The sequence below is a fragment of the Gossypium hirsutum genome, chromosome D08, assembly GCF_007990345.1.
Source record: "Gossypium hirsutum isolate 1008001.06 chromosome D08, Gossypium_hirsutum_v2.1, whole genome shotgun sequence".
Taxonomy (NCBI): domain Eukaryota; kingdom Viridiplantae; phylum Streptophyta; class Magnoliopsida; order Malvales; family Malvaceae; genus Gossypium; species Gossypium hirsutum.
This window is the reverse complement of record NC_053444.1, coordinates 33,026,862-33,042,063: the sequence shown is the minus strand read 5'-3', so window position 1 is coordinate 33,042,063 and position 15,202 is coordinate 33,026,862. Positions and strand designations below refer to the sequence as shown.

At 31.9% G+C, this 15,202-nt stretch overlaps 1 protein-coding gene across 1 annotated transcript; it reads right to left on the bottom strand.

Moving 5' to 3' along the window:
- Positions 1-208: 208 nt before the first annotated feature.
- On the bottom strand, positions 209-3,449 carry LOC107954610 (outer mitochondrial transmembrane helix translocase). Its single transcript, XM_016890219.2, has 5 exons — positions 2,983-3,449; positions 2,331-2,631; positions 1,644-1,802; positions 1,196-1,491; positions 209-834 (listed from the first exon to the last, which is right to left on the bottom strand). The coding sequence occupies exons 1-5, from the start codon at positions 3,181-3,183 to the stop codon at positions 613-615; spliced, it is 1,179 nt and encodes a 392-aa protein (XP_016745708.2). The 5' UTR covers positions 3,184-3,449; the 3' UTR covers positions 209-612.
- Between the last annotated feature and the right edge of the window lie 11,753 nt (positions 3,450-15,202).

Below are 15,202 nucleotides of genomic sequence, written 5' to 3'. Positions count from 1 at the left end.
GACACAGTTCCATTATGGCTTTAGCTTATCTTCAAAGTTGGATTTTGAAGTCATTAACAATATTCAGGCCTTAAGGGTCCAGAACACGCTGTTTTCTTCATGTCTGGTTTTCTTATGGTTTGGTTAATGTATTAATATCGCAGGTGCCCATAATTTTTTGGGAGAAAAGAAATATAAAAACAAAATGTTCTCTATTAAAAATTAGATCTAAAAAAAATTTATTCATTTTCTGTTTATAACAATTACAAACATAATAAATGTTATCCCTATCATTACAAAAACTAAATCGGTCTCAACAGTGATCCACTAAACATCATTACATTTAAGCTGGTTTCCATAAATAACATAATACTTGCCAACTTTCACAAGCTCCATTGATATTATGGGAAAAAAGAATTGGAGCCCTTGGAAAGTTAGTATAATGAATAACTTTGGGAGACCATAAAACAGATCTTACTGTTCCAAAGCTCTTATCACAAGCTTTGTGCATAGAAAGACGTCACCTCAAGCGTTAATAAGTAGCTTTGCCATTAAAAAAAAATCTAATTTTCTGGGCACAGAACTAAAAAATACTAGATCAGGTAGCAGAATCCGAGTATAGAGATGAAAATTTCAGGCATCCTGGGAATCTGATTGAAGATTAACGATTTGTGAAACTACTAGCTTAGAGAGTTCATTGATTGCAGCTTGAACCTGATAATCATCTGATTCCCTTTGTCTGGACCATCCAGATAATTGTGAACTTAACCTGCTATATTCATTTGCAGCAACTCCTGTCTTCCTTGATGTGGCAACAGCTTTCTCCAAATCACTCTGTGATAATGGCCTTGGAGCCTGAAATACAAACAATGGAAGATGATGAAAACCTTGATATGAGTACTAGAACAATTATAAGTAGCTAAAAAGGTGGCGGCTAGAGGTAAACTACCCAAGTTCATAAATTCCACATGCAAACAGCACTTCTATCATAGCTTTATGTTTAAGACAATAAAAACATCTTCCTACAAGGTCTCATTCCAACTACAATTATGTACTTGTGACCAAGGAAATGTTAGATTCAGTCCCTCGATCACATAACACAATTTAATGTGTGAGATCATTCTACATACATACATACATATGTATATGCTGAACCTCAGAAAAACTAGAGAAAGGCAGCACAAAGACACAAAAGAAATATACAAAAAATACGTACTCCAGATGGTTTTCCTTTCTTCTCCTCATCTAGTAAGTCCCTGATCGGAAAGTACGCTGCTTTCTTGCAGAGTTCAAGAAGATCTGAACCCGTGTACCCTTCACATAAACTGGCTATGTAGTCAAAGTCAATGCTTGGTTCAACCCTCTCACCCTTTAAAATTACCTTCAATATCTCAGCGCTCTCCATGCGGTCAGGTACTCCAATCTCAAAAGCCTGAGGGAGACGTCTGAGTATGGCTTCATCTAGTTCTGATGGGCGATTTGTTGCAGCAAGAACCATAACTCGTGCATTCTCTGCACATCAATATATAATAATTAAATTTAAAATTTAAAACCAATACCTAGAACATTCTTTAGAGAGCTCTTAATCAGAAAAAAAATAGAATACGACTTTGTGGGAGAATTAATAGCATTATGTAACAGCTTTTAGATAGAAAAATACTCACGGTCAGTAGTAAACCCATCCCACAATGCCATGAACTCAGTCTTCATGTTTGTCATTGCTTCATGATCTGTGTTACGCCGTTGTCCCAAGAAACTGTCGACCTCATCAATAAATATAATAGCAGGCTGCAGTTTATAGGCCAAGCTAAATACGGCAGCCACTACAAAAGTAGAAGAGTAAATAAACAATACAATCAAGACAGATAAAATAAACAAACATGCATGGGGCATTAAAACCATTAGAAAAGGCATAGAAAGTAATATTTAACTGATAAGAAAGGTCAGCTTACATGTTTAACTCATATGCATGTTTAACTTACATATGCAATGATAATTTTCATCTTTTTCTTTTCCTGCATGTGGACATTTGGTCGCAGGACATATTTTGATTTCAAAACCATTTTGTGGCCTCAGCCAAAAGAGATGGTATGAAACCATCTCAGCATGACCTTAGGATGGTCGAATTAGTTAGCCTTCTCTTAAATGTGTTCTTTTTACCTATATAATGTTTCTTGTGACTTTTCAACTAGAAGTCTCGAACTAAACCCAATAGGGAGGGGGGGGGGAAACACGAAAACAGATTGCAGAACAATTGTAATCCTGTATAACCGTAAATATTCGGGTATAGTCAAAGAAATGCAACATACCCGATAATCAAAAAGGAATACGATACAACATTACACACATACCAAGTTTCTGCGCATCACCAAACCACTTGCTCATCAGATTTGATATCCTAATATTAATGAAAACAGCACCAGACTCCTTCGCAATGGCTTTAGCAAGCATGGTCTTTCCAGTACCTGGGGGTCCATATAAAAGAACCCCTTTTTGAGGACCAAGAAGTTTTCCATGTGAAAACAGCTCTGGTCTCCGCAATGGAAGAATCACTAGTTCATAGAGAGCCTGCTTGATGGCTTCTAATCCTCCAATAGAATCAAATTCCACATCAATGTGATCAGGGTTTATCACATCACAAGCTATTACATCCTGGTAAAATGGAAGTACAGTTATGAGGCAACAATAGAAGTTAAAAGGACGATCTCTTTGTTAAGCTATTGCATCCGGTTTCTGCAGCGTCAGTAATGAGCATGTTATTCTCCACTCAAAAGGACAATCGCTTTGCTACTTCAGTTGCTTGCTCTTTTGATTTTAAAACCTTAGCTTTCATAAGTAAGAAAGCCCATTACATTTATGTAATGACTTAGAATACGATAATAATAATAGTAAAATAACCAAGTAATCAAAACCTAAGTTTTTTTAAAGGCTAAAAATAAAAAATTACTCGAAAATAATCTATCCTAAAAGATAAAATCCTTAAATTTGTCGAAATAGAAGTACCTCGTAGGGATTGGTATGAATTAAAGGACGACCCAATCGCTTGGCAATTTCCTTCTTGTGCTCCTGCGCTTTTTTAGAAGCTTCTCGGTTGGGGTCGAGGTGCCGGAGTCCAGCGAAGAGGACCAAGCAACTAAAGGCAGCGCTGGCGGCGTATAAAATCAGTTCTTGCAGGAACTTTGTCTCCGACGAAGATGAACCCATCTTTAACAAATAATTTATCAATCTCTCTCTAAAAGCTTATTAATAATGATATTTTGCGTAAAGAATAATTAGGGTTTTAAATTTTAGGAATAGGGAAAACTATTTTCGCTCGAATGAAGAAAAGGAAAGAGATTTTTAATTTGATTAAACTAGGTTTTATTATTATTGTTTTATTCAGATCCTTCCAGACTAAGTAAGCAGAAGCAAAATGGTTCGAGGCGATATCAGATTTTCCGCTAATCAATTAATTCTTTTTTCAGCTTAAATGCAAAAGAAAAAGTAAAATAACTAAAAGTTATTTAAATTCTTATCCAAAAGTTAAAAATAAATTGAGTCTTGAAATATAACTATTAACTGCACGTTTAGTTTGCTGTAATAGAATAGATGAGTAATGAAATAGAGGCGTAATAGCAATTCAATTGTTTGGTTGAATGTAATGGAATAGAGGCGTAATAGTATTCTTGTGTTTGATTGAATGGAATGGAGGTGTAATAGCATGAGGGAAAAAACTAAAATGACTAGAATACCCTTAGCAGAATTTTTTTTAAGTTGATGATTATTGTTTTGTTATAAAATTTTAATAAGATTATTAAAATAATATAATATAAATATTTTAATCATATTTTAACATAATTATTATTAAATATAATTTAATAAAAAATATAAATGTTCTGATATGAGGATTTTTTAATTATTTAATTATTTAGAACTTAATTGATTACTAATTTTCTATAAATATAAACTTTTTTCATCTTATCACTTATGGTACGCTCGGTTGACTGAAATTGAATAGGGTGGTATTGGAAAATAGCTATAATGTAATAGAATTGTAATTAGTAAATTAATTATTTAGTTGAATGAAATGAAATAGAACTATAATAGTATTTTTTATGTTTGGTTGAATAGAATAAATATTGTAATAGCACAAGGAAAAAAATGAAATGACCACAATACCTTTAGCAGATTTTTTAGGTAAATTATTATTTTATTGTCATTAAATTTTAATAGGATTATTATTAAAAATAATTTAATAAAAATAAATAAATAATTTAATCATATTTTAATATAATTATTATTAAATAAAAATAAAAATATACAATTTAATAATATTTTTAATATAATTATTTTTATATCAAATTATATTAAAATATTTCAAATGTTTTACTTTTATATTTTTATATTTTCTAAGTCCAAGTTTTAAAAGACTAATCTCAATTTTTTTTTTTTGTTATTCAATGTTGCATGGAATAGTTATTCTTTAGTGATATCAAAGAATAAGCTATTACCGAAAAAACAAGTAATAGAAAAGTAATGGTCATTCCATCGAATGAGTATTACATTCAACTAAATAAATGGATGGTTTACCATTCAATAAATAAGGGGGAATGTTATTCCATTTCCCCAACCAAACATGGTGTTAATGGTCCGTTAAGACTTTCAACCAAATACTATATTTTAAGGCTAACTTCAATTAATTATAACTTCTGATTAAGTTGTTAGAAGCTTCAACAAAAAAATTGGTTAATTTTACATATATGTTGAAAAACAAAAAGATTTAAGATAATAGGCTGAAATTTTTAAAATTTATCAATCTACGCTATTTTTGGAGAGAGAAAGGAAAGCACGTCCTACAGGGTGCGTTTTCACTGATGTGGCATTGAAAACGCGCCCTGTAGGAGACGCTTTCAGGAGCGAGAATAAAAACAAGTCCTACAAGACGTGTTTTCAATGCCCCATCAATGAAAACGTGCCCTGTAGAATGTGTTTTCCTTAGTATTCCATAAACACATCCTAGACCTCGATGATTAGGTTATTTGTAATTTTCTCAAATTGTATAATTTGTTTTTCATCTCAAATGTACACTTATTTACAATATACGAAACAAAACTATTAAATTGGTTTGTTTTATAACATATCGTATTGTGAGTTTAAAATTTACAATTATTTCTGTTACTTTTTCATTTAAGTTTTTTTCCGTTGATTTGTTAAGTACAATATTTTAACAAAGTAAAGAATTGCTCAGAAGGTTCAGAAAAAGATTAAAACTTTGACTTCCATATTGTAATATATCTTACTTCAAGAATTAATATTAACTTACACTTTACAAAAAAAATTAATGAATAAACAAATAAGTTAGTGTTTTCACTGCATGAGTTAGTGTTTTAATTAGCTCTTCTCCTTGATGCTTCCTAGTTGTATAGACATGTTGGCTACATATGCCCTGGGTTCCTACAATATGTGCATAACCTCAATGTGTCTCATCGCTCCCGAATATCTATATTTCCTCATATCCGAGTTAAGTTTGGTCGATATTTCGGCTTGTGCCCCGAGTTATTATCTGGTACCAACTCGAAAGGAGCATGTGAGGTAGACAACCACATGCTTTCATCCGAGAAAGGTGGGAATTCAAATTTCCAAACATTATACGAGTGTTCAAGTTTGTAAACTTCGTCAATGTAGGTCATGCAATTTATACGTTTTGAAGCACATGTCGCAATTGCATTTGCGTATGGATAATGAAGTGTACCACCCAAAACATGCCAAAACAATCATCCTAAGGTCTAACCAATATGTCATCAATGATATCACATTTCAAGTACTTACTCAATTCATTTCCTTAACTAAGTATATAAGCTACAGGCATATTCAAATAACTTATGATACCACTAAATGCTATACCAAAATTCAAGCCAAACTTACCATCTCATGCCCAACCTCTTATGCTTTACCATAGAATCAAGTATGCACATCTCACTTAATTACTTATATCATATCATCATATGCACATTAACACCAAAACCAACACCAACAAGTACATATGAACATTTACAAATATAATCAATTTCTCCTATTACATGCTATATAAGCCAAATAGAATCCAAAATCTACCAAAAGATCATCGGATAGTGTGATTCTTTGAGTTGATCCAACTGTCCAATTATCCACAAGACGTTATCTACAAGGAAGCAAGACAAATATACGAGTAAGCTTTTATAAAGCTTAGTAAGTTTGTCGATAAAACGATAAATCTTTTCGAATTTAAACACAACAAATCAAATAACAAGATTAAATAGCAGAGTTCCTGTCACAAGGTTATTATCAGAATTTCTGTCAATCACAACTCACAACAAGTGAGTATTGCATAGTACAATAATTCAAATCATATTCCAAGTTATCGTTTAGTAAGATCTCCAATCACCAATATCTAGTACAAATTGTTACACCAGCCTAAAGCCTACTAGGCGCTAAGCCCGATAATTACACCGGCACGAAGCTTGCTAGGCATTAAGCCCGATAGATACCCTGGCACAAAGCCTGCTAGGCATTAGGCCCAATAGATATACCGATACGAAGCCTGCTAGGCAGAAGGCCCGATACATTACAGTACACCTGCATAAAGCCTACTAGGCTCAAGGTCCTATTCAATACACTCAATACATTTCAATTTCAGAATTGACCTCTCTTAAACCAAATGTTCAATAATCATGAAACACTACAATTACTAAAGTAAAACACGTATTAAGAAAATTATCTATAACATACTTATATAAACGAACTTACATGACTGATTTGTATTAACGTCTCAGAGTATCTCAACCAGTATTCGACGTTATATCAATTCATTATTTCCATTTTCATTTACACATATCAATATAATCCAAAATTATGCAATTAGGTTCATATAATACATTTATAAATGTACTAAAATTAAACCGAACGAACTTACTGGACTAATCTGTAACAAAAATCAAGGTACAGGGACTACTTAGCAATTTTTTTCTTTTCCTTGATTTTCAATACGTTCTTAATCTATAATAATAATTTCATTCAATTAATTAATTCCAACAGTAAAGTTAACTCATTTTATGCAATTAAGTCTTTTTGACATTTTTACAAAATTACCCTCAACATTTCACTTTTATGCATTTAGTCCCTAGGTCCAAATCATGCAATTTAACCATTTTCAATTAAATTCAAGCTTAGCCAAATTTTTTGGGATTTTATTACAACCCATATTTACTATTATTTCACAACAAGTCCTCGTAATTTTATCACGTTAACATTAAAATTACTAAAAATTACTTTAAAAATAGTCCTATTTAACAACCAAGTTTAATAATTTACCCTTAAACTTCAAGAACACACCAAAATCATTAATGATTTAATCCACAAAATTTAATAGTTTTACAAATTAGTCCTCGGGTTAGCTAGATAAGCTTAAACAAACTCTAAAACATAAAAATTACTAAAAACGAGCATCAAACACATACCGAATTGGAAACCCTAACTAGGCCAAAGCTTCTCCACCTTCTTCCATGGATTTTCGGTTTAAAAAGAATGAAAGAAGACGATAAACTTGAAATTTCCATCAACTTTTGTTTTAATATTTATTTACCTATTTACAATTTTACCCTTTTAATTTTTATCCAAACTTAACAATTTCAAGCCCATTACCGTCCACAATCATCATCTATGGTATATTTACCATTCAAGGGGGTTTAATTGCATAATTTATCCTTCAATTATATTAAATTCCAACTAAACAAACTTAATTTCAATTTATCCCTAAACTAATTAGGACTAAATGAGAAAATAGCCCAAATTTTAGTGGATTCCATCATGTCACCACCGCTTGGACTTTTTGACCATGGTTTAATCATCATTTTGGTCCCTTTAGTATTTTAAATCTATAGCAGTTATGTAATGGCCTAAATTCAAGGTTATCGGAACAGTGGTTTCGTAGCCACAAATTCGATTTAAAGAGAAATTTATTTTAATATTTTTGTATGAATATTGATATGATAGGAAAATCGTATGAAAATATCGATAGAAAAATTTTACCGATTTAGTGGTTAGTTAGAAAAAGAAATTGTTGAAGAAATTGGATAAAAATAAGGTATCGAGACCTCGATCTCATAAAACTGAGTCAAAAATAGTTTTATAAATATTTATGAAATGTTATTAATATGGTATTAAAATTTTGTTAGAAAATTTTAATGTTTGGGTAGTCAATTAAGTAAAAAGAACTAAATTGAAAAAGATGTAAAAGTTACTAGAAGGATTAAATAGCTCAATTGTTAAATGAGGAGGGACATAAATTGCAAATAAGCCCAAAAGGAGATATTTTGGGCGGCATAAGCTGAGAAAAAGGTGAAATAAGGGTAAAATGGGAAAATAACAAATTTTACCAACATAAAAATGAGACCAAATTGGAATATCTAGAATTCTCTTTATTTTTCTGCATTCTCATCAGCCAAAAACGTCCTAAGGGTTTATTCAAGCTGGTTTTTCATAATTTTTGCACCAAGTGAGTTAATCCTTACCTTTTTCTTGTAATTTTTATGTTTCTAAGACTTTTACAACTAGGTCCTATTATTAAATTCATTAGTTTTTTATTTTATGAATGAAATTGAAAGTTGCTATGAATATGTTCTGGAAGTATATGATGACATAGCATGAAATTGAAGCTTTAATTTTTTTATGAGATACTTTTATTAGGTAATTTCAATAGAAATTGATTTGTAGGACTTAATTGTGAAAAAGTTTGGAATTAAAGTCTAGTGCTAAAATTCTGATTTCCAAAGGTTATAAAATAGTTTAAAGTGATATAATAAAGTGTTAATTGAGAAAAATCAGCTCAATTGAGAGGTTAATTGAGCAGGGATGAAATTATCATTTATTCAAAGCCTAGGGAAAAAATGGTAATTAACATCATGCACTAAAACCGTTTTGGACAGCAGCAGTAGTCTAACTCTGAAAAATCACCAAAAATTTTAGAGATCAAATTATAGAATGAATAAAATATGAAATTAAATTTTATTGAGTCTAGTTTCTTATAAAAGAAACGTTGTAAGCAATGGAATTGTAAATCATGAGATATAATAGATTTTGTGAGACAATGTCAGAATGAATTCAGGTTCCCATGTTCTGACTTTGGAAAATCATAAAAAATTGGATAAAAATAATTATGGGCTTAAATTTATATGTTTAAAATCCTTAATGAGTCTATTTTCAAAATAAACAAACGAGAACATCATCCGAATTCTGTACAATGAGATAATTAATTTTTAGTGAAGAGCAGTCGAAACTGTCAAATAGTGAAAAAAAGGAAATTTTAAAGAATAAACTGTACTTATTGGCTGAACAAAAAATTCTGAAAATTTTATGGTAAGAAGATATGTGAGTCTAGTTTTTGGGCAAATTATCAGATCTTAATTTTTAATTTAGTATCTCAAGATATAAATAATTTAGTGACTATGACTCAGTGAGACAGCTTTGAATGCACTATAAATAATAATGGAATTATTGAGAATGTTACATATGAAGATGAAATGTATTAGAATAATGATTAAATTTATTTATTTAGATCCAGAAAATTCAAATACGAAGCTAGATTGAGGAAAAGAAAAAGTTCGGGATTAATAGATTTTTGTTTACAAACAAGTATCGAGGTAAGTTCGTGTAACTTGAATTATATTCTTAAATGCCTGAAATGTTTGTTATTGATGTGAATATGATTTGAATGTTCATTGTATGAAAATTGATGAAACACTGATATATTTGATAAAAAGGGAAGAAATCCCAGTTGAATGGAAGGAAAATTCGATAGATCTCTGAAAAGGAATTGACGATAAAAAGGATCTAGCCTGGACGGGTGGTCCTATCCTGATATAGCCCTCCCGAAGAATATGTGAAAAATGGATTTAACCCGGACGGGTAATTCGAATTAGGGTCTGAATTTAGCCTGGACTGGTAATTCAGATCCAAGCTCATTAGAGTAATTGTCGTTGCAGGGGATTTAGCCTGGACTGGTAATCCCGCTGTAAGGATGAGGTTCGCGGGAGTGTGCTCTCTGAAATGGAAATGTGCGCACATGAATATGAATTGACGGACCCAGATTTGTACACTTAGGTGTACCCCTGAAAATCCATCGAAATTCTGTGAAGTTTAACGGGATAAATATGGAAAAAAACAAGGAAATGGAAATCATGGAATTGATGAGCTCATCAATCATGGTATAAATTATTGATACATGGAAATTGTTGGACTAATTTGAATGTTGAGTTTGTGCATGATAGGGGAATAATGTATGGAATGGACGTATGAATGTTTATTGCATTGTATTGAAAATATTAGGTAAGTATAATTCTTGTTACATGAGCTTACTAAGCACAAAGTGCTTATCCTGTTTCTTTTTCCCCTGTTTTGTAGTGTTAAGAGCTCGGAGGTCAGATTCAGTCAGAGACGTATCACACTATCAACATCAAGATCTCAGTATATAAAGAAACATTATTTTGGAAATCAATGGCATGTATAAGCTAGTAAAGTAAATGTTAATGTGAAATGAATGTATGGTTAGCCATTGGTATGGCTAACAAATTTTGGTTTTGGTATGTGATGAGGTTATCTTATGAATATGTTAAATCTATCTTGAAAATATGTTGAAATGGATTGGTTGTGTTGGATTAGTCTCGGTTTAAAATTGCAGGGAAGGTTAGAAATTTATAAAGGGATTATATTGAGTTCAAAAAAAAATTTGGGATTTTGCAAAAAATTTCTTATGGTTTCGATTTAATCCCGATTTGGTCCCGATGTATGTTTTGGGCTTCGGAGGCCCAACCAAGGGACGTCATGACATGTTTCGATAAATGAATAGTATGTAACTCGTAATAATGGAAAATTAATTTGGTAAAATTTGGTAATGCCTCATACCCTATTCCGGCAACGAATACAGATAGGGGGTATTACAAGTTAACCTTTATCTCTTTTACAATTTAATCCTTTTACCTTAATTAAGCAATTACTCGTAAAAATTACCGAACCAAACTTCAATTCATCTATAATATGAGTTTGTAAATATTTAATAAAAATATTTACGACCTCAAATTATAAAAATGAGGCCCCATTACCTCATTTTCAACAACCACTTAACTTGTGGACTAAACCACTTAGACTAACAATTAATTAAATTAATTTAAATTCATCAAATCAAAATTCAATATAAAATTATTATTAACTATATGAACTTACTCGTCAGATTTGTGGTCTCGAAACCACTATTTCTGGCACTACTGAAAAATGAGTTGTTACACGAAGTGCTTGAAATCTCTCACAATTGCAGGTCATTTGACTAGGTCTGCGTGATACTCTCCACCGATAACTCCACAGTCAAGTCTACGGGGCTACTTAACTCGAAATACTAGATTTGGTCGCGAGTGACACATTGAAGTATTTGAGTTCGCGATTTCTACATTTTCCTTAATATCTTTCAACACTAATTAGCACCAAACATGACCGCCCTTTATTCGTCCCGCGTATGTCTCAGCCCACTTTGGAAACAAGGCTGCTAATAAAAAATACGTTTCCTTGACCACTGGGGTTACCAAAAAATGGTGCATCCCCTTTAGTACGAAATTAATGCATTCTGCTAAATTTGAGGTCATGTGCCTGTATCTTAGTCCTCCATCATACGATTGTTGCCACTGCTCCTTTAATATCACATCGAGAAACCGCACACCTAGTTGATACACATCCCGTAGTCTCTCCAACATTTCATGGAATCAATGTTGGACGAGCTCATACCTTGTCAATGACTGACTACCTATAAACGCACTATCATTTATAGAATAAATATAACACCAAAAATATGAGAATTAAAAATGACGGTGTTCGTAAGTGCGAGGGTCAAATTGTAATATAGATGTAAAACAAAATGCCATAAGTATTCTGAGGATCTTACCCAAAGGAGGATGGAATAAATAATGAAAACACTTCTACAATAACAAGCCTAAGTAGTAATAATTATTTCCTATATTACGATGAACCATAAAATAGATTAAAAGGAATAAAAATAAATAAATAACAATAAACAAACAAACTAACTAAATCGATAAACCAATCAGGAAGATTAACTTGCTTCGGGGTTTGTAACCAACATATAGCGGTCTAGAATGGATTAGTCATTGCATAAGCAAGTATTATCTCCCGGCCTCTAATTCACTTAATCAATGGGTTGATACTTGCTTATCTCTCGACCTCACTTTCTTAACCAAGATAAATTACGATTTACTCGGTTCGACTTATGTTCTAACCTCGTTTATCCTATGATAACTTATTAGGGTTGTCAAGCCTAACAGTTTAAGAACACATAATTTATACCAACTAATCCATCTCGGGAAATCTCAAATCCTCCATTAATCACATCCTCATCCACTCATTAATCTCCCTAAGGGATTTAGCCACTCATGTTATTCATAATCTCAACTTCAATTGAATAAACCATGTGAGAAATACGATTGATGCAGAGAAGAAAAGAGTTTTGAATAATTGTGGATTGAACATTAAATGGAGAACGGAGTAGTAAATCTCTCGATTGGAATAAAAAAATAAAACAATTGCAACAAAATATAAACTAAATACTTTAATTAAATAAACAAGTCCTTGAATTAAAACTAATTCAAGATGAAAAACAAGAAAGTATTTAAAAAGCCGAAAAGAAAATAAACTAAAATTATTTCTAAACTTCAAGGGTTTTTTGAAGGCATCTAGGACGACTTGATTACGTTCAACTCCTAATGTCTTATTTACAGAGGTGTTGGCAACACAAATTATGTCTTTGGCACATCCTAGATCTTTGAGTAAGTTTGATTGCGTGGGCGAAAATAACCCTAAAATACTTGGTAGCATATCGTTCTTATGTCGCATCACACTCATTGCATGGCATGACATGACGCCTAAATGCTGTCTTGTGTCGTTCTTTTGCTATTTTGACGTTCCAGGAATACATCACTCGACCTTTTCTTCCACATCAATTGGGCATTTATATCTACATCCTACACACTCAATTGAACCAATTACCATAACCTAAGGCCCATGTTGGCCTATTGGGTTAAAAATACTTATTTTTAGTAACTTTTAATCTTAAGGCCTAATTATTGAAAACGTAAAGTAAAATCCTAAATTTCTTAGAAAACAAGCTCTTTCAGTGCGAAATTAACTCAAATTGACTACTACATTTAACGACAGGTCAAATACCCTAACACTTAAGTCTTTGCTTGTCCTCGAGCAAACTATCTAAAAAATAAAAATGAGACTAAACTGAAATTGAAAACAATAAATAAACATGCAAAGAAAATAAAATGTACTTTGAGCCGGCTTGATACACGAGATGGTATCAGAGCATCAACACTAGGAAGAATTGCCCAAATATATAATTCTAGCTAGAAATTTAAACAATTTACAGTAATTTACATTTAAATCGATTAGTTTAGTAAATTACAAAGTAAGGAAGTTAAAGAAAATTAAATATATTTCTCCATCAAAATGTATATACAAATAGAGTATTTATTTTTACAGGGTATAGTCAGTTTGAATATTTTTTCCTACTCAGTTTATATTTATCCATGCTTTGAACTCTAATGCAATAATATCCTCCATAACCCTTATGAATCTTTTTTTTTATATTTGTGCCAATACTATCGAGATTTTTCTCGGACACTTTTTATAAGGGTTATACTAGTCATACTACATCGTTCTAATAACCATGGATTTTACCACGTATTTTCTATTTAATTCAAACATCTTATATGTCCACAAATATAATTACTTATTCATGTCTACCTTTATCACTTGGTATATTTGATTTCTTTTATCTATCTATAGTCTAATAAATTGAACTACTTAGTCTAAATATAAACAACCTAAATTATTTAATTTCAGAGTAAATTTACAATTTAAACAAACAAACTCAGTATATACTAATAACCAATCACTTGTATTTCTATAAACTCAAGTAGAAACATACAATACAAAATTTTTAAAACTAAAAACAAGGAATAACATAACTAAAAAAAATTTAAATTTTTTCTAAGTCACTCCCACATTTTGTTCGACACATTGTACAACTAAAAATATAAAAAAGAAGAAAAAAAAGAAGAAGATTACTTGATTAGCGTGATACGTGCAGTCTCAATTAGGGGGATTACTCCTCCTTTCGGTTTTAGCTCGTGGATGTAGTACCATAAAAATAATGGGTTTCTAAAAAAAATGGAGAGCACACAAATATATATATGTAAACTACTAAATCCTAAATAATTAAAAACTAGAGCAAAAATTAAAAATCATCCCAATCTACTACTAATATGAACAAAGTGCAAAGAATGGGCCCAGCTCCTTTCGGGTTTAGCGCGTGAAAAATTCTCCAAGATTTATGTGATTTGTTTCTTGTTTTCCTATTTGTGAGTCTGCCTTTCTTCCTTGGTGAATAATTGGGCAGTAGGGATGCGTGTGTTGTGTCCCTGTTGTAATTTTTCTTATTAACGGGGCTGGGTCTGTTCGAGGGTTGTACGGTGGTGACAGCTTTATGCGGTGATAGGAATTGCGTCAAATCAGCGTGGGGCACGGCGTCGAGAAAGTGTGGTTATCGTTAATCGGTGATTTTTGTCCTTTTGGTTGATTTTTACTCGTTGGTTTCTTGATTGCACTTTTTTATTCTTTTGCATGAAACTCAGCATCCTGATTGTTACTATTGGCTTTCTTGGTTCTACGTTCATGGGCATTAATGGCTGGAAAGGTTCTCTTTGACTTTTCTACGAGCGGTGCATGAATAAGTTGATTTTTGAGTTGTTTTTCTTATTTCTTGCATTTATTACGTGTGTTCCATTATTTCTTGCATGTGCTCTTTATATCTTCCCCAAGTACGTAGAATTTTACCATCTAGGGTTTTGATGGTTTTTCTGTTCTCCTCATTTTAGCTTGTGTTTGAGTTTTTCTGAGCTTGATAAATTCTTGGTTTTTGCTGTTGAGTCACTTTCTTTCTCCTTATCGATGGGAACAATTTCCTTCTCTGGTTTTGTTGTAATTTTTTTATATCTTTTTCGATCTCTCTTGGGAAGATTTTGTGTGGCATGTTTTCTGGTTTGCTCCTGTTTTCTTCTGGCTTTATGTGGATGTAATCTTGGCTTCCATTTCTATAATACTGTGTTTGAGTTTTCCTGGGTTGGGCCGTTTATTTTTATCT

What these genes read in the sequence shown, in the direction of transcription:
- LOC107954610 (XM_016890219.2), bottom strand. Translation starts at nt 3,183, where the DNA reads ATGGGTTCATCTTCGTCGGAGACAAAGTTCCTGCAAGAACTGATTTTA. An exon ending in GGATGGGTTTACTACTGACC is followed by an intron (nt 1,492 to 1,643) that starts GTGAGTATTTTT and finishes ATTGATGTGCAG; the next exon opens with AGAATGCACGAGTTATGGTT. An exon ending in AGAAAGGAAAACCATCTGGA is followed by an intron (nt 835 to 1,195) that starts GTACGTATTTTT and finishes TTTGTATTTCAG; the next exon opens with GCTCCAAGGCCATTATCACA.